Source organism: Phlebotomus argentipes, unplaced genomic scaffold (assembly GCF_947086385.1).
Source record: "Phlebotomus argentipes unplaced genomic scaffold, Phlebotomus argentipes genome assembly contig_5, whole genome shotgun sequence".
Classification (NCBI taxonomy): Eukaryota; Metazoa; Arthropoda; class Insecta; order Diptera; family Psychodidae; genus Phlebotomus; species Phlebotomus argentipes.
In genome coordinates this window covers 9,937,288-9,959,436 of record NW_026776165.1, presented here as the reverse complement: position 1 = coordinate 9,959,436, position 22,149 = coordinate 9,937,288, and the positions used below count along the sequence as shown (strand labels likewise).

The window sequence follows — 22,149 nt, the reverse complement described above, 5'->3', positions numbered from 1 at the left end:
ACGTGTGTGAAGAAATATATTTATTACACTAGATTCCAAAATGAGGGGCGCTCGTACAGTTTGATCAGCTGCAATGCGGAAGGAACACAACTGAGACACTCTTCTAAGACAGCGCGAAAGCTCTGCGGCCGCTACTCCAGGTCGTCGCTCAGCTCCTCGACGCCGCCGCCCTCCCTGGGCTGGCCCATCTTGCTGCTGTACTCCTTCATCTTGTGGATGAGCAGCGTGAACACCTGGGCGGGCATCGTCTGCTGCAGCACCTGCAGCAGCTGCGTGGGCTGGCCGCACACCACCACGGCGTTGGCCAGATGCTCCACGCCCTGCTCGATCTGCCCGTTGCTGATCAGCATCTCGCCCAGCTGGATCTCCTGCAGGAAGAACCTGTGGAGAGGCACGGACATGCGTGATGCTCCGCAGTTTCAAGGTTGCGTCGAGGAGAGTCGCCGAGGGGCGCCGCAGCGCGGAAACCGGCGTCCTTTTAAACTCAACGAGAGGCTCAATTGGACACACTGTGGAATATGCAGTGGACAATCCCAAGCAGTCGGATGGACATTCTTCCGACTCGCACAATTTTCAGATTTTCTTAGTTTTTCGACTTCAATTCATTGAAACTGTTTTAGAAAACTCACATTTTTTTTAGGATTTGTGACTATTCTCTTGAAATAATTAGAAATTAGAACATTAATCTCTTACTACAAAAATTGCATCATATTTGACTCATGAAAAATTTTCACGAATCTACATTATTAAAAGTACCCTGGAAATTCAATTTGCACGCCCAGATCCGTGAATCGAAGGGCTTTTGTTCCCTCTTCCCAAGTGTGTGTAAAAGACGCGAAAATTCCCTTCGGAACACGTGCGTTCGCGGCATTTCGCGATTGTTTCGTCAGAAGCGCGCATGTCCACACATTTTCCCCGCTGCGGAGCCCCTTCTGGTGAAAAATCAGCTCAAGGACTTTCCCTTGGTCAAGCGAAAGTACTCACTTCTGGACAGCCTCCTTGTCCATCAGATTCGGCATGTCCGGACGGTTCGCCGCCGCCGCCTTCTTCGCCTTGCGCCGCCCTGCAAAAGAGGACAACCTTTCAACAACCGCTCGGCGCACTCTTTTCGCTGAGAATCGATAACGCGCCGCCAGTGCTTCTCGTCCGGAGGACGCGCGCCTCCGCGCCCCGCGAGGGCTCTTACGTAACGACCGGCGAGAGGGCGGGAAATCGCGTGGAGAGATACTCACTCTCGCGGACCTTCCTCTTGTACTCCGGATCCGTGCGCCTCTTGTGGTCGAAGTAAATGCAGTAGCCGAGGAAGAGCGTGCCCGCCACGCCCGCCGCGATGCCCAGCGTCGTCTTGTTGATCTCCATGTGTGCGTGCGGGTGTGAAAACACGAGAATTTAGGGCTTCAAGAGAACACACCACGGAAATTGTCCAGTTCCTCACGCACTTCAATGACAGCTGCGTGACAATTTCGATCGAACACTTTTTTCGATCGTGTTTTCCCGAAGCAATCGTGGCGCTGTAGTCGCTGGAGGGAAGTTTTCAAATTGGAATCTGTTGAAAGTGCACTCAGAAAAATCAACTCAGACAAATGTAATAATTTTAGTGATTGATGAGTAAAACCAGAACTTTTGGAAGTGATTTACAGTAGAACCGTCTGAAAGTCTTTTTACTTGCGATACACATTGGGGGACAGGAAGAGATAAAAACTTGTGTGGGAATTAAAATTAAATTTTATTTGAAATCAATGGCAAAATGTACATTTTTAGCCTCCTTTGCAAGAGCCACACGCACAACAATTGATAGAAAAATAAATTCATTTACATCACGCTTGAATACAAAATAAATAAATATGATGACGAAGACAGAACAGCCATCGAGCCTGTTCACCGCAATCGGCGGATTTGGGGCTCTTTTCACAGTGTGTCAATGAATCCGGCAATTGCGGTGGCCTCGCGATGGCCAATTCCTTTTTGAGCCTTAAGGTCTAAACAGTGATTCTGTGGTTTATGTACAAACAACTCCTCCACAAGCTTAAGTGCCTTAAATGCTACTCCACACAATTTATTCTCGATATATTTCACACTGCTACAATTATTCACAGAATATCTCACAAGATTCCTATAGCCTAAGTGTGCCTCTCGCGACCCTGGCGGAGTGCTAATTTGGAGATTTTCATTAGAGTCCCTCGGAGGAAAGTCGATGGGAAATGTTGCGAGTGTCGCCGACGAGTCGTTTCACATTTCTCCCCTTCTTCATCACATCTTTCCGGCTGCGGCAGCTCTGGCTGATGATGAAGAGGCTCATCTGTATTTTTATCGTGAAAAATTTATTAAATCTCCGCTTCTGGGGTGCAAATCACAGAGGACACGCAAATGGCCAGCGAAATAATTCAGAGATTCATCTCAGAGATGCTCTGTTATTCCATCTTGCGGAGCAATTTCTCACGCGCCCCTCAAGAACACTCTCGAGGCTCAACTTGCTTGCCAATTCAACAGATTCGAGAGGTGAAAATTGCACAGCATATTTGGGAAATTTTAGTATAGGAAGAACTGAATTGATTAACCCTTCAGAGTGGAATTTGGCTAATTTATGCCGTGAAAAGAAAATGTACTCGAAAATCGAAAAAGTTAATAATGAACAAATGTTCAAAATATTCCGTCATAAAAGTTGCTCTGCACGACTGCATGTTGCAGTTTTTATGGAAAACATCTCAATTGACAATCAGTATTAGATTATCGCTAATCGGCTTTTAATAGCCAAACTTTTTGTCCGAACTTTTAATTTGTAGCATAATTTTACCATAAATTAGTGAATTTATCTAAAAATAATTTGTAAAGTTGCAAAATCCATTTCAACATGCAGAAAATCATCTTCAAAGCTCGCCACATTCAAATGAAGAGGAAGAATGAGAGTCATGAAAGGGAGTAATTGAATCACACAATAATGCAGTTGGAATGATAAAGCCGTTGATCTTCAAGAATTTCTCTCTAAGCCCTTTTCTTAACCCATTCTTGTTTGCTCAGCTGACTCCATTGTGTCCTGCGAGCCCATTTCCCTGTCATTCACACCCTCAATTGTGATTCGCCGAGCGTCCTCGGCTGTGAATACATCACGTGGATTAAATAAAATATTCAAAAGAAAGTGTGTGTGACTCGTTGCCATTGACAGGAAAGCCACTTTGTCGGTCTTTTTTTTGCATTTCTGCTGCGACAGCTCGAAGACGATGGTGTGACGATGTTGCCAGTGGAAAATCTAATTTTCAGCCAACCTGAGAGAGTCGGGAAATGTCAATTGTTGGATGAGCGCCAGAAGAGTGCCCTCAAATTGGCCCAGAAATGGTCGGAATCTGATAAGGAAGGAGATGTTCAATGATGAAGTCGCTCGTGACAATTGTGAATTATTGTTGAGGGCCAATTGAGCCCATAAAGTCTGCTCTGCGAAGCGGTCGTTGAGATTATCTGTGCTAATTTGCAAAAATGTAAAGTTATCACACGGAAGAAGAGGAAAAGGGGTCTTTGGCAATCTCGCACAATTTGGCGAACGCGTCGCCAATTCGATCGCAATTATTCCACAACGGTCGCCGAGAGTGAGAGATTATGCTGAATGGCATGCGGGAAATCCATCCCCCGAGGCGTCCCAAAGACATTCCATTTGACAGAACCCATAAAATACTCAGCAAGAGACACAATCAAATTTATTCCCATCAACTTCTTAATGAGATGCAATTTGTCTTCCATTGACTTTGGCAATTGACAGAACAAATGGCGAATGGGGAATATTGCCATGGGTAATGCAATTTTCCCAGGGATTTCCTCGCTCACTCTCTCTATCTCTCTCTCTCTCATTCCCTCGCCCGGCGAGATGAGGAAAAGTGACCTCCGCAGGAGAGATTGAATTTCGTCTGCAGCCAAATGAATAAATGTATGTCTCGGAGAAAATCCCTTCATTTGCTTTATCAATGCTTCATCCTTCTTTTCCGATCAATGCTTCGGCGTGAGTGTTTGCTCAAAGGGGCCCCAAGTGGACACAAAAGTCCTGTGCTGAGCATCAAATAAATGTTTTACTGCCTCCCTTTTTATTGTCTCTTGATCCCACGCCATCTCCGCCCTCCGTCCGCAAATCCCTGCGGCTTTCCGCCTCGGGCTTTCGCACTACACGGATGACGCTCTCAAAGGGCTCACCTTCAAAGCGAATGCACCACTCACGGCTCCAACAGCTCCACATCAGATCAAAGCCACAGTAATAATATATAATATCTCTATTGGATTTTCATACGACGTAATAAAATCATCGCTGAGCCAAATATATGGAAAACTCAAGGAGGTTTAAGGAGTATTTCCGCTAAGAAAGTCTATCTCGACATCTAAGAGACAATTTCAGAGACAGTCTTCCGCTTTCTAATGCAGTCAAGATCGCAAGAATCATTTCACAAGTGACAGGATTATTCTAAATTCAAAAACAATAATTTGAAAGCATTAGAAAAATGTCACGAAGCATGCAGAAAAAGCTCCCAACATTTCTCAATTGCATTTGTGGGTAAATTTTAAGTGACTGTGGAGTGTTCTTCTGCAATTTAGGTGAATATTTAAATTTATCTGTTGTTTTCCAGTAACTCTTCTTGAATACAAATTTTATTTCCTAATTTGAAAACAGACTTTTCGGCAGTTATTTTCCCCTCGACGAATAAAACAAATTGTTGCCAATTTATATCAATTTCCAGCAATTCATTAGGTACTAGCGACCGAAGTGGAGCTTTAAAATGTGTCACACAATATGCTTTGTAAAAGAGTAAAGCTTCGCCTTTGCCGTTGAGCAAAGTTCTGCGCAGCAGAAAGGCGATACTGGTGCTCTCGTTTTGGAGAGCTTCTTCAAAACTTCCACTGTGGTTTCAATTTCACGGGGCGAAACTGCGAGAGGCGCATAGTTGAATTTTCTCAATTAAAGCGAAATGCGGTGAAAATTGACACGAGGCCCGAATTGAAATGCGATACGCGAAGACTTCGCGGGGGAGATTCTGGCCGTGGGGCAGGTCGTGGCTAAACGGCCGCTAGGCACGATCACTGCGCGCGCGGGAAATGACCTGAAGCTCCTCACGGACTTCCTGGCAGTCGGCATAATTCACCATCATCGCGCCTCGGTTCAACAGTCGCAAGACGAGGGCGAGCAAGACAAATGGGTGTGTTATTAACATAGAAATGGCGCTTTAATGTGGTGGACGCTCAATGAAACGCCCATCTTCCGGAGCTCCTGTCCTGCATGTCGCCGCCACATAAATCCTCAGACTCTATTTACATTTCCATCAATTCTTTTGCACTCCTTCCCCCCTCGTGCACCCCTTCGCGGGGCGCTGTCGTCGCGCCATTCAAACTGCCAGGGCCGTTGAAAGCTCCCGGCTTGTGCCGATGGCTTCATGTCGCGAAATTGAGCAAATCCCTCCAAGGATGTTACAAGATTACGTCGCTAATTTGCATAATCATTCTCAGTGGTAAATTGCCTCCTCTGCGCTTATTATTTGCATTCACATGGGAAGTATCTAGATGCTGGGCCCGCCCGAGGCGCTCCTATTGAATTATCGCCACAAGACGGGGAAATGCCTCGCAATTCGCGAACCCAACAACTTGTATATGTTTGCCGCGGGTTTTCGGGGTGGAATATGTGTGTCGGAATGCTTAAACTGATTTACAATCAGTGACAATATCCGCCTGGAGAAGCATAGAAGAAGAAGGGATAAGGAAATTGGCAAAATGTGCGGGAAACAAAGCGTTTAGATTCAGGTTAAGTGTTCACCATATGCGCTTCGTCTTACTTAGAGAAGACTTATTTTTCCACTTGTTTTCTCGTAAATTACAAACTGAGTAAAACTCCTTATGTTGAACAAAAGCTTATCTACCAATATTTCCAATCAATTCTTTATCAATATTCAGTAATGACTAATGTTCCATGCGATACACATTAACCACGTTTGATCAGCTTAATTAGAGCCGTTTCTGGTTTCCATAAAAAGCTCGACGCTTGAATACTTTACTTTATTTCGAGTGACAATGATCTTTCTTAAGGTAGCAGTTCTATTTTTGATTTCCGTGACTTGCTTTCAAGTAAGCTTCGTTGGAAATGCATTGAAGCTCAGAAGAAACTTGTGGAATTTTTATAATTCATTTGAAGATTCTGATTCAAGTAGTGGCGAATCTTCAAATAAAGAACCAACAGAAGCACCTAAAAAGCTAAAAGAATTCAAAACAGGAACAGCTTCGCGTAACAAATCGATACATGAAAAGCCAATAGAACCGGATCCACCGAATAAAGTAGAAATATCGAGCGAAGAAAGTGCGTATATTTCATATAGTGATTCTAGTGAAGAATCCACCACTCTGAGACCAACAAAACCACCAAAAACAACAACAGCAAAACCGACAACAGAAAAAACAGAAGAACCAACCGAAAAACCAACTGAAAAACCAACCGAAAAACCAACTGAAAAAACAACTGAAAAACCAACTGAAAATCCAACTGAAGAACCAAGCGAAGAATCTATCGAAGAAACAAGCGAAGAATCAACCGAAGAAACAAGCGAAGCAACAACCAAAGAACCAAGCGAAGTTACCACGGAAAAACCAAGCGCAGGAACCTTCGAAGAATCATGTGAAGAAGAATCAAGCGAAGTAATAACTGAAGAAACAAGCGAAGCAACAATCGAAGAAACAAGCGGAGCAACCTTCGAAGAATCATGTGAAGAAGAATCAAACGAAATATCAACCGAAGAAGCTACTGACGGATCAACAGAAGAACCAACCGAAAAACCAGTCGAAGTAACGACCAAAAAACCAATCGAAGTAACGACCAAAAAACCAATAGAAGTTACGACCAAAAAACCAATCCAAGTAACGACCAAAAAACCAATCGAAGTAACGACCAAAAAACCAATCGAAGTAACGACTAAAAAACCAATCGAAATAATAACCGAAGAACCATCCGAAGAAGATCCAATCGAAATACCGGCCCAAAACCCAGGTGAGATAGTTAACCATTGGCCAAGAAACACCGTGTACTATCACATCAGTGATGAGTTCCATGCTTACGAGAGCATGATGATTGAGTATACTGTGAAACAGATCTACAAGTATTCTGCCCGCTGTCTTAAGTTTAAGAAAGTATTAGGAAATTCAGAAAAACATCATGTCAAGATCAAAGTAAGACCGACATATTGCTTCTTTCACGATTTCTCTAATTTCTGCTGTTCTTTCAGAGAAAGCTAGGTTATTGCACTTCCACTCTGGGGTACTCAAAAAAAAAGGAGATGTTCATTAACTTATCACCTAAATGGACATATCAAGACGCCAACGTCACGCTCTTTGAGAAAGGCGACGGCGTACTGCCGCCTCCGAGGAAAAGGTGCATCGAATTCGGCGTGATATTGCATTTGTTCTTGCACGTTGCTGGAATTCCTCAGATGCACAAGCACCCAAATAGGGATGGAAACGTTGTGATTCAGTGGAAAAACATTCCTCAAGGATACAAGAAGCATTTCCAAGTGGATACGACGAACAGGGAATTCCACGCCATGGAGTACAGCTCTAACAGTATCATGCACTATCACGAGATGGCGTTCTCCAACACTGGTCATCCATCGATTCTGCCCACGAGGAGAGGTGTTGGCATGAATACGATGAAAAGGATCGACAAGACAGATCGTAGGAATTTGCAGAAAATGTATTGCAAATAAAATCAAATGTTTTCAATAAATGACAAAGTATTCTTTATAAAGTGTGTTTATCTATTCATTTGGTTACTAATGTGGTTGCAAGCGTGGAAAATGATGGAAAATTTAATATACATTTTAATTCGTTACGCATTTTCTTGAATCATAAAATCAATCCCATAACCGTAAAGATTCTCGACGCGAAGGTATATAAGAACTTTTGCTATTAAGTTTGGAATCATTTTGAGTTTCAGTTTGTGATCATGATCTTGGTTCGCTTGGCCATTTTGTCTATTATCCTGTTTTCTGCGAGAAGCAGGTGTTCGGAAAATGACAAACGTGAGAATCAAATACGCCGAAAGGACTTCTTCGAAGGCGACATGATTCTTCCGAAGAGAAATCTTGCATCCCGAACTTTCCTGAAACCTATCAACACATGGCCCTTTAATGAAATGCACATCAGGATAAGTGAAGAATTTAGTCCATCTGAGATGAAAATAATTCTCAAGGCCTTTGATAACATCAATTCGGTACTTATTAGTAGTAGGAAATGCTTGACTATTGTGCAATGGAAGTGTTCTTCACCGGACTTTGTCGACATGACTGTGAGTATCTTCAAATATCTGGTGATAGTGAACTATCTACAGTTTTCTTCTCTGTAGAGGATTAGGGGTGCCGGATATTACGCCGATGTCGGCTTCAAAGGTGGACGACAAGAGTTAAATCTCGATCCGGACAAGTGCATAGAAGCAGCAGAAGTGACACATCTGATTCTTCATGCCGTCGGTATGCTGCACATGCACACATGGCCGTTTAGAGATAATTTCATCCGAATCTACTGGCACAACATACGAGAAAAGGATAAAAAATACTTCAAGAAGCAAAAGTTAGGATACTCCACCAATTTAGGCATTTCGTATGACTTTGAGAGCATCATGCATTTCACACGGGACGCCTTTTCAAGGAATGGCAATGACACCATTGTTCCTGTCGATCCTTCAATAACCATCCGCAAAAATCGCGTTTTAAGCCGTGGAGACATTTTTCAGATCAAAAGATTGTATTATTGCCCAAGGCATTAAGAATAAATGTATCTTATGCGTGAAAGAGCATGTTCCTGTTTTGTGGTGTTTTGCACACTTCACGCAAACTCTTCAAGCTACACTAATTGATAGAATTTTTTCCGTTTACCAAAAGAAATCTAATTGGTTCCACGTATGATTTAAAAAAGACCTTTAAAAGGCATATTTTCACCACTTGTCACTATTCAATGTTACGCAGTACAGAATGATTGTGAGCCGATTTGTTGTTTTGTGCGCAGTTTTGGTGTTTCTTTGTGTATCCACTGATCGGTACTTCGAAGGCGATATGTATCTGACTCATGAACAGCAAAGAGCGTTCGAGAAGAAACCTAATTCAAGTGAGCCTATTGAGTTGTGGCCCAGAGGGATTGTTTACTACAAATTCAACAAAAAATTCAAGCATCACAATCACGTTCTGGAAGCAATGAAAGCCATAGAAAATGTATCTTGTGTGCGATTCATCAAGAAAAGAGCTCAGAATATCGGACATGTCTATATAACTGTGAGTTGAATGTTTCAGTACTTAGAGTGGAGATGAAGATATCTTTGAATTTTCAGGAACGAAGGGATGGCGTCTGTGCCGCTAGTTTAGGCTACAAGAATCGCCGTCAGAAACTGAGAATAGTGGTGAAGAAGTGTGAGAAGAAGTTCATGGTTGTGCACCAGTTGATGCATATTCTTGGATTCGGCCACATGCACAATAGATTTGAGAGAAATCGCTTCATAAAAATTCAATGGAATAATCTCATAAACAGCACTTATTGGCTGTACTTCAAACGACATTTTCCGGGCCTCGAGAAGGATAAAACTGCTTATGACTATAAAAGTGTCACGCACTATGGAACTACGCAATATGCTAGGCAAGCTTTACCCGCCTTTCGCGTATTATCACGTGATATTATAAGGCCAGGAATGTTTGATGAATTCAGCGAAGGTGACATTGAAAGAATCAACAAGTTGTATTCATGCTCTAATCATTGAATAAATATGCGTTATTTTATTGACCACATTTTCTCAAGCGAATTAGTTCTATATTGATTAGAAAGAGGCATAGCAAAGTGATTTCTATAAATAACAACATGCATGCATTGATGTTGGCTTAGTCGTGCATTAAAATGCTCTTGATCAAGTTTATAGTTCTCTGTGTTCTTCCAATAAATGCTGGCAAAGATATAATTCTTGATGATGATATGATAGTTTCTCCTCAGCAGAAAATAGACCTTTACACTCCTGTGACATCATCACTAAGAAGTTGGCCTAACAAAACAATTCCGTATTACATCAATGTGCAGTTCTTTTCGGATAAACATCAGTTTCTCATACAGAAGGCAATGGAGGCCATTGAACTCATGACTTGTGTACGATTCACACCAAAAAAGAACGACGACAAAGCCTTTCTCAATATTGATGTAAATCTTAATTTGACTGACACGTAGACTACACTCTATCTACTGTTATTTTAATGTTCATTTCAGAATAGCAACTACGGATGCTCCTCTGCCTTGGGATACGCGCTCGGTCCACGAGATTTCAGATTGGACACGTTCTATTGTGGAACTCTTCCACAAATATTGCACAATCTCTTCCACATTCTGGGATTCGTGCACATGCACAATCATCCACATAGAGACGGTTATATAGAAATTATTTGGGCAAATATCGATCCAAGTAAGCGTGAAAATTTCAAGAAGGTCACCGAAGAACAATCGACGAGTTTTAACACTTCGTATGATTACTACAGTATCACGCACTGGCCTAAGAAAATGTTTACGATGAATGAGGGTAAAACCATAAACACAGGTTCGTCCAAGCTTGACAACACAATTGGAATGGTCCTGAAACCAAGCAAGTATGACTTCTTGAGGGTCAATAGAATGTATAATTGCTTATGAAGGAAGGGTTTAATAAATAAAAACACAAAGTTCAGAAACACAGAAACATAGTTCAGCCCTACAAAAAGCGGAAAAGGTATCAAAAGCATCAAGAAAACTTGGAAGAGAAAGAGAAGAAGTGGAACAAAAATACAACGATACCGATTTGTTCCACATAAACTGAAAATAGCGAATGGCGATTTTATAAAATGCGGAGTAGTTGCAAATACGTCAGTGAAAAACAATGATCTTTGTCAATTGTGCTCTTCTACTCGTGACTTCGGTGGCTGCTCATCGACTCACCATTCGAAAGGATGACATAGTTTTGTCCACTCAACAATTGAAAATCATCCAAACGCGTTCTGCAATTCCGGTGGTAAAACCCTGGCCAAATAAAACAATTCCCTATAGAATTAATGTGGGTTTCACTGAGTCAGAAAAAAGAAGAATAAGGACAGTTATGAAGCACATTGAGGAAATCTCATGTGTCCAATTTACGGAGAATCTAACGTACAAAGGATATCTCTCTATTATAGTAGGTTCTTCTCTTCTTCTTGTTATTAATCTTCTGAAGAATTAATGTTCTGATCTTTATCTCAGAAAAGTGACCATTCGTGTTTCTCAACGGTGGGTTATGAACCAAGTCCTTTGGCAATGAGAGTGGATCCTTATGATTGCGGAGATCGGAGTGACATTTTGCACTTATTCCTCCACGCCTTGGGATTCTTCCACATGACCAGCAGGCCAGATAGGGATGAATTCGTGGCGATTCAGTGGAAGAACATCGCTGATTATGCAGCCTTCATGAAGCTGTCCGAGGAAGAAATGCCGAGCTATGACACTCCTTATGACTACTTAAGCATCATGCATCCGCACAAGAAGGTTCTTTCTCAGAACTTTGGCACCACAGTTGAAACGACAGACGCAGAAGTGTCGGATAAAATTGGCACAGGAGAGACTCTCAGCGAAGGTGACGTTTTGCGGTTGAACGCAATGTATGAGTGTTAATTGCAGTGAATTGTATCAAATCACATTAGTCTCGGAATAGTTGGAGCGCATGTGTAACGAAATGTAATTCCTATAAAACCTGTAGTAATTCTATAGCTGAAATAGTTGTAACTCCACAATGATTCTGATCAAGTTAGTAATTTTGTCTCTGTTCCCAATTGTAATTGGCAAATACAGAATTATTGAAGGCGATATGATAATTTCCCCTCTGCAAATGAGAATTAGTAATTCCTCAATCAATTTACGTTCCGGTATTTTTGCACGTGCATCGTATTGGCCGAAAAAAATTGTTCCCTACGACATAAGAAGCTATAAATTCAATGAAACGTCAAGAAGTCTTATTGCTGAAGCAATGAAGCAAATTCAGAATGTGTCGTGTATAAAATTTAAGAAGAAAACGAAGGAAACAAACTACTTATTAATAAAGGTAAGTTGGCTTTTGAACACTGAATCTACTTGGCTTGTTCCAAATTGCGCGTATTGCAGAGAGGTTTCGATGGTTGCAAGACTTCTTTGGGCTATGCGAAAGGAGTTCAATCGATGTACATCGATATGTACGACTGTTCGTCCATTGGGTTGCTGTTGCACCAATTCCTGCATGTCCTCGGGTTCGTGCACACGCACACGAGGTTTGATAGGAATGGACACATTGCAGTCCGGTGGCGGAACATCGCGAAGAGCGACTGGGATAAGTTCCAGATGTTGAGCGACGAGTTTGTGTCCACTTACGGCACAGTGTATGACTACAAGAGTGTCATGCACTGGCCCGCGAAGGCCTACACTAAGAACAGGGGCATCACTCTGTATCCCTTCAACTTGACCTACTTGTATGCATTGGGACACGCAACCGAACTCAGCGAAGGCGACACTCTGCGGCTCAACAGAATGTACAATTGCAAGAGGAAGCGAGGAATGTAATTAAATAAACACTTCTTCGTCTCAAAGCGATGGCAGATTGTGGTCTCTTGGTGTCATAAATATTGCTGTCAACTCATAAATTCACGAACAAGTGTTGTCTCTTATCCCATCTGCAGACACGCACAGTGCGTGCGCCTTCTTTTATAACTTCCAGGCAGTGATTCCCAAACATATGTCGTGCTTGCCAGGCTTTCCCAACTCCATCTGTGCACGATTCTGAGATGCGCATGCAGAGAAACACCCAAGAGAAGACTTCTTCTATTAATTCTCTTCTAGCAAAGCTGCATTTAAAGCTGACTTTTGCAGCAAAATCGAGCGACACAAGCACAAAGTAGAGACAAAAGAGTCTTTTGAGAGGAAGAATCACCTGAAAACCATATTGCGGGGCACGCAAAATCGTATCGAGAAGCCCCGCAGCGCCCCAAGAGACCCTCATAATCGAGAGGGCGACCGGAGACGGTGGGTGGAAATGTGAGTGCCAGAATGTCGTCATTAAATTTTGGATATTATTTGAGGCATAAAGTATTACATCTCAAGCCAAAAGGGTGGAAGAAAACGTCCCGATTCGCCAAGATTAAGAAGCTCCCCGTTCAAAAATAGATCAGCCCCCACAGAAAAAGTGTTTATATTGCATTTCTCGTAGTGTAACACCCCATAAAACATCCGCTTTATGGCGTCAACAGACTCACCAGGAAGTCACTTTGAATATTTTGTCACTTTTTCATCAGGCCGTCGTTTAGCGCGATGGGGTTGAGGATGTTTACGGCGCGTGCAGAGTGGGGGGAAGGGCTGAATTTTACGCGCCAAATATTTCAACCGGGAGCCGCACTTACACGAGGATTCCTCATTTTGACAACATACTTTTTATGCTCTCCCGGGGATGGAGCTCATTTGGGGCGGGCGACGCCTCGATGGAGAATATTGCAGAACGTGAAGGGAATTGGCAAGGAAAAGCCTGGCAATTGAGCCAATTTCCTTTTCGGCAGATGTTCAGTAAAACGGAAAATTGCTGAGCATTGCATCATGTTTTTTTTTTCTCTTCATTCCAGCCATTTTTTCTGACTTTATGCTGATCTCCTGACCAATGGCAAAGTGAGATATTGTGTGTAAATATTGCGAAAAGCTTGTACTTTTGACAAGGATCTAAGCAGAAATTGAATGCAAACAACATTATAAAGTGAGAGTTCTCATGAGAATATGTGGGGAGTGTTTATACCTTTGCAAAGAGAAGCTATTGTTATGGCACAGCGAGAAAATCTCTTGAGGGAATAACTTGAAATTTAGTGCCGCGAATATTGCACGATTGTTGAAAACACTGCATAATTTATTTGTTCAAATACAACCCAGCATTCAATTTTGGAACTTTAACACGGAAAAATAACTCTGATGAAAGTGAATCTGATTTAAAAACAAGATTTGTGCGATAATTCTGACTTTGAAAACTAATTCGAATAGAGAAAGACTAAATATTAAGCTTGATTCATCATTCTGAAGACTTGTGGTATTTGGCAAGAGGCAGATATTTTGAATAATTGATGTACAGCTTCTGCGGAAGTGTTGGGAATTGAAAGTCCTAAAATATTTACATTGCAAAAGCTTCTCTTTCAACAAATTGAAGAATTTCTAAATTATTTCTCACAACATTTAGAAGTGTCTGAAGTGTTAAAGATTCCACATAGAAGCTTAGAAGCATCGGGAAGGGGCGTACAGATTAAAGGAGTATTATCTCCTCCTTGATATTTTTTAAGAGCTTTCCAAACGAGTTTAAAATCATTAAAATTGGATAATGAAATCTCAAGATTGATATCAAAAGTTATGAAATATACGAAAACCCGAGGAATTTGATATGCCGTGATATTCAAAGTTCTCAGCAAATTGCATACAAAGTGAGTCAGTGAAACATCCGATTTCAATTTAAATTGATTTGATTTCAATGATATATCAAACTGCATTAACTTTTCCGGTTAATCACAGAGAGAATCCGTAAAGCGAAATTCCAACTTTGCAGGACTGAAATATGTTGTTAGGAGTTCTCAATCAGTCTGAGTGCGTTGGAAGAAGACACGGTGGCATTCATCAAGTTATGGTGTTTTCGCCCAAGACTGTGCATAATTGAGAAGCATTAAACATTCAGGCACTCATGGTGAGATTCCAGAGTAAATATGATGTGAACGATGCGAAGCGCTAAGGAAGTGTGGCGAATGCAGGATTCACCTACACAGCATGGGTGTGGAAAAAGGATCCTCAACTACAGTAAGTGCTCAGGACGTGGAAATTGCTTATGTGAAACGTAATAAGAAGTCTCAGCGCTGACGTGTGACGAAATATTTTCATAACAGCTCGTGGGATTGTGCAAGTTTCAACCCTTTTTTCCATTTCACCCATCAATTCAATTTCGTGTGCCATGGCATATTTTTCCCGCTTGGCAATAGAGAGAGAGAGAGAGAAAGAGGGAAGGATGAAAACCCTTGCTTTTTTTACGCGGAGGAGGAAAAATTGGTAAATAGGGTGGAAATTTTGAATTACATTTCAGGACCATGAACATGTAATTTCCTCATATTTAAATCAACTCTCGAGTTCTGTGGGCTCAAGTGATCCTTCAAGATGTTTCGGTAGAAAGATTATCTCATAAAAAAAAACTCTTCCTCGGCATGGCAATTCATTGGGGATCAATCAAATGGAAACTTCGCTCTTGGCCGAAATTTATTATCAAGAAAGGGAGAGAGAGAGAGAGAGAGAGCGAAAACTTTGCAATACAGAATTGGAGTTGAAATGATTCAAGTTTTGCTTTCTCACACTCTCTAGCATAAGTAAACTTTAGCGCCATAGCCGAAATTTTTTTTCTATTCAATTGGAATTGAATTTGAGGGATTGAATGCGGAATTTCGGTTGATTCAATTCGTTTTCCAATATAAAATTTTTTCGCTTTACAGAAATATTGGACGCACTCAGTGAAATTCTGGGCATTTGCGTGACCTGAAATCATCAGATTTGTGTACAATTGACTCACCGTCCGTTGGCTCGCTGTGCGTCCGAAGCGCGCCACTAGAGAACCGTCTCGTTCGTGCACGTTCGCGGGCCATTCACAATGGAGTACTTGGACGAGTTGTCCTTCTTGGCTGCTCCAATGGGCCTCTTGATGAAGATCTCCTTGAACGTCTCCCTGAACTGCCTGGACATGCCGCAGTAGATGGCGAAGTTGATCGGATAGCTGACGATGAGGCTGAAGTTGGCGAACAGCACGAACAGATTCGCCACGCGATAGTCCAGGAACTCAATGACGGCCGACGATATGATGTGCAGCGCCGTGATGACGGCCAGCGGGATCTCAACCACCAGGAACACGGACACCACGACGATCAGCATGAGTGTGGTGCAGTTGGCGTCGCGCAGCTTCTTGCACTCCTTCTTGCGATTCTCCCGGAACAGCTTCTCACGCTTCTCCTGCGCCGACTTCATCGCCTTGAACAGCAGCACGTTGAGCGCCACGAGCGCGGCGCAGGGCAGCAGGTGCACGAAGAGGATCCGGAAGAGATAGTAGGACGTGAAGTAGATGTCCTCGCCGATGTAGTCGCGCACCCAAACCGCCGTTTCTAGGCGGCAAACGCTCGTCGTCTGGTTGTCCCACACGATGTTGCTCAAGTGGAAATCCCTGAGAAGCGCGAGATTGATTGAATTTCCGCGACCTTCACACGCATTTCAGACAAATTTCTCCGCACAAAAACGATAAATTGATGCAAATATAGCAATAATTTTAAGTAGAAATTGTGAGAAATATTTCTCTTACATTTTCAGTGGAAAATTGTGATTGGAATAGCATAGAAAAATTCATTTTAGTCCATTTTACCTTAAGATTCACGAACAATTTGACTCAAATAATCAAAATAATATGAGAAAGGTGTTTCTAAGAACATCACATGAACGTTTGTTAAACTATCGTTCATTCTTTGTCACTTCAATTTAATTATCTCATATTTCGCCCTAGCAATTTTTGCCAATGAGACAAGAAAGCTTTGAGTGTTGGAATAAAATTGAAACATCATCGAGATAACATAATTCTTGCGCACGAAAATATGACAAGAACACAGAATTCCTTCTCTCGTGGCGTGGCGAAGAAAGCTTTCTGACACTATCAATGCTCAACGCTCGGCAATAAGTGCAGAGAAAGCGAAAGCTCATTACATGATACGTGATGAACTTCTCATTCCTGCCAGCTCATTTCTCATTTCAGCACCGAAAATGTGATGCAATTAATCATGGCGGTAAGTGTGGGGATTAAAAGTTTTTAATTGAATGTCTCGGCTTGGCACAAAGTTCAACGCATTACGGCTCATTTTCACTCGTACGCAATTTGATAAAAAAAAAGAGAGAGAGACGAGAGTGTGTGATCCAATCTGCAAACTTTGCTGCTTCTCGTCTTCTTTTTTTATTTTGATAAAGCGCCCGAAGAGGCGCGAGGATGAGTGGATGTGGAGAGAATGACAAGAATATCGTGTTGTTCTGTAATTTTGGGGTGGTTGGGCGAAGGGATTACGATAATCCCGGACCCTCTCCTCGCTTTGGGAGTTGCGCGAGATCGATTTCAGGAGCTCTCATGCGAGATGGAAAAAAATCTGCCTCACATCTGTTATTTTGCCGGTGCGGACCGTAAATTTTAAGTGCACGCGACAGTGCGTAATTAGGTGATTACCTGTCCAGGAAGCGGGTGCTCTGGTGGAGCATTGCGGCCACGAAGATGTAGAAGATGACTGAAATGAAGATGGGTAATTTGCGTTAGTCGTGAAAAATGGCACACATTATCGACATTATGTGCCATCAAGAGTCCTCCCGCTCCACCTGAGCTTAATGCAATTAACAACTTGCCTTTCTTCACGCGCGGCATCGTGCACCAAGTGCGCGCCACTGGAGCATGACACACGTAGATGTACCTGGTGAGGAAGAATGGATGTGATGCAATTAACAACACACGCCCGGGAAGACAGAGACAGAGGCTCCCTGTTTAGCTCTTAATAAGCACAGCTTCTTCGCGCCAGAGACTCATGAAAGTCACCCTCGAGGTGTGTTTTCGCGAGACTTTGGCGAAATTGTGTGTGAAGAGCCGAATTAATTGGCTGAATGTTCCCAATTGCCTTCCAGGCATACATTTTTAGTACATTATTTAGCACACACGCGCGCTTCGTTGAATTTGGGTAAATCAATTTCAAGGCACCTTGAAAAAAATGTTTCACATCATCAATTAATCTTCTCCAATTTACTTTTCCATACCCATTCATCCACTGTTTGACATTCTTTTTTCTATTCCCCAAAAATCGAGGAGAAAAATGAAAAATGATGCAAAGTGCTACACTTCGACACCCACCAAAAAAATCCTTCATCCTGTCGCACAAAATGCCTCTCAATCGCCAAAAAGTGTTCTCAAACAGAAAGCATGGAAAACTATATTGTGAGCAAAGGAAATTCGATTTGTAGACATTGTGTATATGGGGAAAAATGACCGTGAAATTCCATTCTCTTTGGAGAATTACAACAATGGAATTTCATTAGATCATGCCTGAAGAGACACTTTTCTCTCAATGGTGGAAAATTGTGGTATTTCTAGTGTGAAAGAATTCCGGCACGAAGAATTCAATTAGGAAAGTCACAAGGAGAAACAATTTAATTCTTCGTCGAGTGACTCCTGTGCTGAATAATTAAGTGTGGTTCTTGTTACCTTTGCACCGCCAACGCTAGCGTCAACCAAATGGAGGCGGTGTGAAACATGGCGGGAATCACCTGGAAACAAATGAGCTTAGATTAGTTTAGGAAATATAGAACCAAAATATACTTTGAATTAGATTCCTGACTACTTTATGCATAGTTTTGTGGGAAAAATTTATTCAAAATGAGTTATCTGTCGGTTGTGTGTCTGTAAGACTTACAATATGGCATACGACATGCCAACATACATGAAATAGTGGAAAATTCAGGCGGTTCACCCTAAACTAGCCTCACTCACCTCATTGAGAGCGTTCCAGGCGTAGCACGCAAGCGTTGGCGCCAGTGGCTTGTAATGATTGCCGAGGGTAAACATGTAGATGAGTCCCGGCGCGGGAAAAAGAAGCGTAAACATATCACAAAGGGCCATAGCTGTGGAGAAGACAAAAGTCAGCCCTGGGATTAACTCTGCAATCTATAGTCGATATTCCCAACCCAGTGGATGATAAATTTCTTAGGGGAACATAAGAGCTCTGCTCCAGACACTCCCACCTGTTTTGCATATAAATGCGCTTTTATGGAATTCTCCACTTCATAATCTTCACATGCTCCTCAGCATTTTTCCCACCGAGGGCAGTTTTTTTCTGTTCTGATGCTTCTGGTGGGAAATTGGGAAAAATAAAATTGTACCTCATCAAAAGGAAGAAAAAGGAAGAAGACGAGAGCACCTCATTCGCCATGCAAATCGATTTATTATAAATGACTTCCTGAGCAATATTGCAGATGGCACATGAAGTGTCTTCGCGTGGTTTCCATGCAAATCATTATAAGCTCAGTAGCGTAGCGCCATCTGCCATTCAAATTCACATCCCAACGGCTGTGCCAACAGAAAGCACATCAGCGAGCTAATATTTTTGCAATGGCTGTGATAAATGAAGGAGAAATGCTAATATTTGTGCTTTTCTCTTTTTCTCCAAAAACATACAACATACACTCATTGCGCGTCTTGGCGCAATTTGAAATGTGGTTGGCGCGGATTAAAAAGCAATTAAGAGCGTCTTGGGAGTTCACAAGAGCGCAAATAGAGCGCCGAGATGAGTGAAATTCTGCAGATGTACATCATTAAAAGTTGCCACAATTGATAATTACGCTGGGATTTATTCTAATTGGCGCCCCAAATTTTCCCAATTGCCCACACTCACCCATGAGCACCGAGTTGGTCGGCGTGGCCATGCTTCTGCGGCTCAGCACGATGACTATGAGCAGGTTGGCGGTCATCGTGATGAAGAGCAGGAAGGGCGTGCAGTAGCCGTACAGCGGAATGCCGTAGTCCAGCACGATTTCACACGAGATGTTGAGGTACGTGATGTTCTCGTACTGATTGATGCAGTAGTCGTCGCTGAGGGTGCAGTAGTAGGGCTGCGATTCGTTGGCCTGCACGCAGTGCCAGCCTTCAATGCCGAACACCTCGTCCGGATGGACGGACGCGTTCACAATCACGGACATTCTGGGCCGCGCTATCGCGATTTCATCCCTCACGCATTCTCACCTGCAGCAAAATGGATAGAATGCCATTTAATTGCGATCTTGAGTTGTATGTTTTTGCGTTTTTTTGTGTCTCAATTAAGTACTTAAACTTGCATTTCAATTCTATATCAAAGTATAATATTCAAAGTAATAGAGTTTCTTGAAGTTTCTCCTCTTCAGTGAAGCATAAGGCTCACTTACTGTGTAGTTTGTATAGTGACTTTTTGAGAGAAACTCCAAGTTATTGACTTACTTAAGAATCCTTGTTGCTGTGCTCAAACCAAAATAGAGCAGCCGCAATACATAAAACTTCTTAATGCCAAATTCTCACATATGCTTCAACCGCACACACAAGGAAATCGTCAAGACCACAATAATCCATAAAGTCAGAGTTGTTTCGTGGGGCGTTTGAGGTGCAATTCAATTAAAGTCTATGCAAATTCCTCACTGGGCATTCAAATGGGGGGTTGATGAAACCTTTATGATTTTTATGGGCCATCGCAACGCACCTCCCCTGACCGCAAATGCCTGAGAAAGCGCCTAAAGGGCAGCGATAAAAATTTATTACCATTCCTCGCCTAATGTTTCACCCACAATCTCAGCATCGACCATTAAGCGCGTCCCTTCTTCCCCTTGTGCTTTTATCTTCGCCCCCAAGGAAGGCATCTTTGTGGGCCCATGAGTTGCTCATACATGTCATTAACCTGCTATCGCGACGCTGGATCGGAAATTGAATGTCGGCTGAGACTTTTGTCGACCCCGGAAAGTTGTCTGCATTTCAATTTTTTCCGCACTCGCTCTGGGTGTATTTGACCAGGGGCAAAAGCTCATTTCCCACCGCAATCAATACCGAATGGGCTTTTGAATATGCTGCATGCGTACGACTGAAGTGTGGCGACCCTTGAGCAAATAACACTGCGATTTATATCGCGCCCGAAGGGTGGGAAGGGAAGGCGAGTCATTAAGCCATGAGAACAAATGACCACCCTTCTCAAGTGGAGGACAAATGGTGAATTATGTATAATTGAAAATGTTCTTGCGCGCTTATAATACTGTGCGGAGTGAGCTTTGTAATTTCTGCCAAGTGAATCTCATAAGAAATTGATGTCGTGATTAAAGATTATTGTCAATTTTTCAGAGGAATTAATTAAGCAGCAATTTGCAGATTTATCAAGAGGCAATTAGTCTGCAGATCAAAAGCTCTCACCGCTGACGTCACTGGGGAAAATGTATCTCGATGGAATGTGACAGACACTTAAGCCAGCATAAAATGTGTGCGGAGAGCTTTTTTTCGGTGCACTCTGCGGAGCTTCCAATTCAATAGCACTGCGTGTCTGGCCAATCAATCATGATTGGCATTTCACGCTGGACTGCCAAATCTGCAATTTACCCGCAGGTCAGTGCACTGGACATTTATTTTAGCCTCAACATCGCACATATTAAAGCGCCAAAGCACTCCAAAGCGACCCTATTATGTCAGCGCGAATTTCCAGCTAATTAAAACGCCTCGCATTTCCCTGTATTGTTTCCACAAAGCTCCGCACAATTTCCCGGGTTCTTTTTTGTCATTTCAGCCCAAGTGATCCGAGGACAAAGACCAGGACTTTTTGTCCCTTTGTCGCGCCCATTCGAGTTGTGTTGAAATTAAAATTCTGCCTTTGATAGGTGTGCGTCCGTCAGGCTCGGACTGAAACATTTGTATGTCTTGATTAAGTTGGTTGTTGCCTTTCTCTATTTTGTGTCACTTTCAATTGAGCTCTTGTGAACAATATAGTCAACAAGCAGCTTTATGTGCGCTGATCCTTGAAACAACTCTCACGACGAGTGCGAATGCATGAGGTTTTTAGCAGGTGTTAAGAGCTGAAGCATCAGCAATTGCACTCCTTTGTCTTGCAAGCGTGCCTTAAGCTTTGCACAGGTGAGCAGCTTCGTCAAAGAGTGGATAAAGGAGCGATAGAAGCGCTGGTGCAACAAAAACCACCACAGCGCGTGTAACTTGCTTGAGAGAGTCAGCTGAAAAGGTGTTTTTCCGCCCCATTAGCGGCGAGAAAAATATGACGGGAACTTTGAAGCTCTCCATTACATCTATTGAATGATTGAAAAGTCCACCTTTCGTCGTCGGCACCCATTTACTGCGCTCCTGTCCATGACAAATAGCGAACTGATGAAAAGCAAATAAATATGATGTGTTTTGCAGAACGGACAGAACTTTTATGTGCTTGGATAAATATCGGGTTGGTATATTTTTTTTCATTTTGTCACAAAGAATGGCAAGAAGAGGTGCTCATCGTGGTAATTCCATCCACTCTTGATGGATGGTGAAAAAGGGTTGGAAAAAAGTATTTACCTTCTGATGGA

At 42.5% G+C, this 22,149-nt stretch overlaps 4 protein-coding genes across 4 annotated transcripts; 2 read left to right on the top strand and 2 right to left on the bottom strand.

Moving 5' to 3' along the window:
• Window positions 1–9: 9 nt before the first annotated feature.
• LOC132265649 (mitochondrial import receptor subunit TOM20 homolog) lies at window positions 10–1,473 on the bottom strand. The gene is made up of 3 exons (XM_059766392.1): window positions 1,233–1,473; window positions 985–1,063; window positions 10–381 (listed from the first exon to the last, which is right to left on the bottom strand). The coding sequence occupies exons 1-3, from the start codon at window positions 1,357–1,359 to the stop codon at window positions 132–134; spliced, it is 456 nt and encodes a 151-aa protein (XP_059622375.1). The 5' UTR covers window positions 1,360–1,473; the 3' UTR covers window positions 10–131.
• A 239-nt stretch (window positions 1,474–1,712) lies between these two features.
• On the bottom strand, window positions 1,713–19,807 carry LOC132265648 (sex peptide receptor). The gene is made up of 7 exons (XM_059766391.1): window positions 19,467–19,807; window positions 18,566–18,696; window positions 18,281–18,342; window positions 17,434–17,498; window positions 17,261–17,318; window positions 15,581–16,222; window positions 1,713–2,299 (listed from the first exon to the last, which is right to left on the bottom strand). Exons 1-6 carry the CDS (start codon window positions 19,768–19,770, stop codon window positions 15,616–15,618), a joined length of 1,227 nt encoding a protein of 408 aa, XP_059622374.1. The 5' UTR covers window positions 19,771–19,807; the 3' UTR covers window positions 1,713–2,299; window positions 15,581–15,615.
• Window positions 10,889–11,652, top strand: LOC132255974 (low choriolytic enzyme-like). The gene is made up of 2 exons (XM_059752150.1): window positions 10,889–11,179; window positions 11,245–11,652. The coding sequence occupies exons 1-2, from the start codon at window positions 10,889–10,891 to the stop codon at window positions 11,650–11,652; spliced, it is 699 nt and encodes a 232-aa protein (XP_059608133.1).
• Window positions 12,005–12,570, top strand: LOC132255973 (zinc metalloproteinase nas-7-like). The gene is made up of 2 exons (XM_059752149.1): window positions 12,005–12,079; window positions 12,139–12,570. The coding sequence occupies exons 1-2, from the start codon at window positions 12,005–12,007 to the stop codon at window positions 12,568–12,570; spliced, it is 507 nt and encodes a 168-aa protein (XP_059608132.1).
• Window positions 19,808–22,149: the final 2,342 nt, after the last annotated feature.

Coding starts and splice junctions, on each gene's coding strand:
- LOC132265648 (XM_059766391.1), bottom strand. CDS start 19,770: ATGTCCGTGATTGTGAACGCGTCCGTCCATCCGGACGAGGTGTTCGGC. Junction 18,697..19,466: donor GACCAACTCGGTGCTCATGG/GTGAGTGTGGGC, acceptor TCTTCTCCACAG/CTATGGCCCTTTGTGATATG. Junction 17,319..17,433: donor GATGCCGCGCGTGAAGAAAG/GCAAGTTGTTAA, acceptor TCTTCATTTCAG/TCATCTTCTACATCTTCGTG.
- LOC132255974 (XM_059752150.1), top strand. CDS start 10,889: ATGATCTTTGTCAATTGTGCTCTTCTACTCGTGACTTCGGTGGCTGCT. Junction 11,180..11,244: donor AAGGATATCTCTCTATTATA/GTAGGTTCTTCT, acceptor TCTTTATCTCAG/AAAAGTGACCATTCGTGTTT.
- LOC132255973 (XM_059752149.1), top strand. CDS start 12,005: ATGAAGCAAATTCAGAATGTGTCGTGTATAAAATTTAAGAAGAAAACG. Junction 12,080..12,138: donor CAAACTACTTATTAATAAAG/GTAAGTTGGCTT, acceptor CGCGTATTGCAG/AGAGGTTTCGATGGTTGCAA.
- LOC132265649 (XM_059766392.1), bottom strand. CDS start 1,359: ATGGAGATCAACAAGACGACGCTGGGCATCGCGGCGGGCGTGGCGGGC. Junction 1,064..1,232: donor CAAGAGGAAGGTCCGCGAGA/GTGAGTATCTCT, acceptor CCTCTTTTGCAG/GGCGGCGCAAGGCGAAGAAG. Junction 382..984: donor GACAAGGAGGCTGTCCAGAA/GTGAGTACTTTC, acceptor GCCTCTCCACAG/GTTCTTCCTGCAGGAGATCC.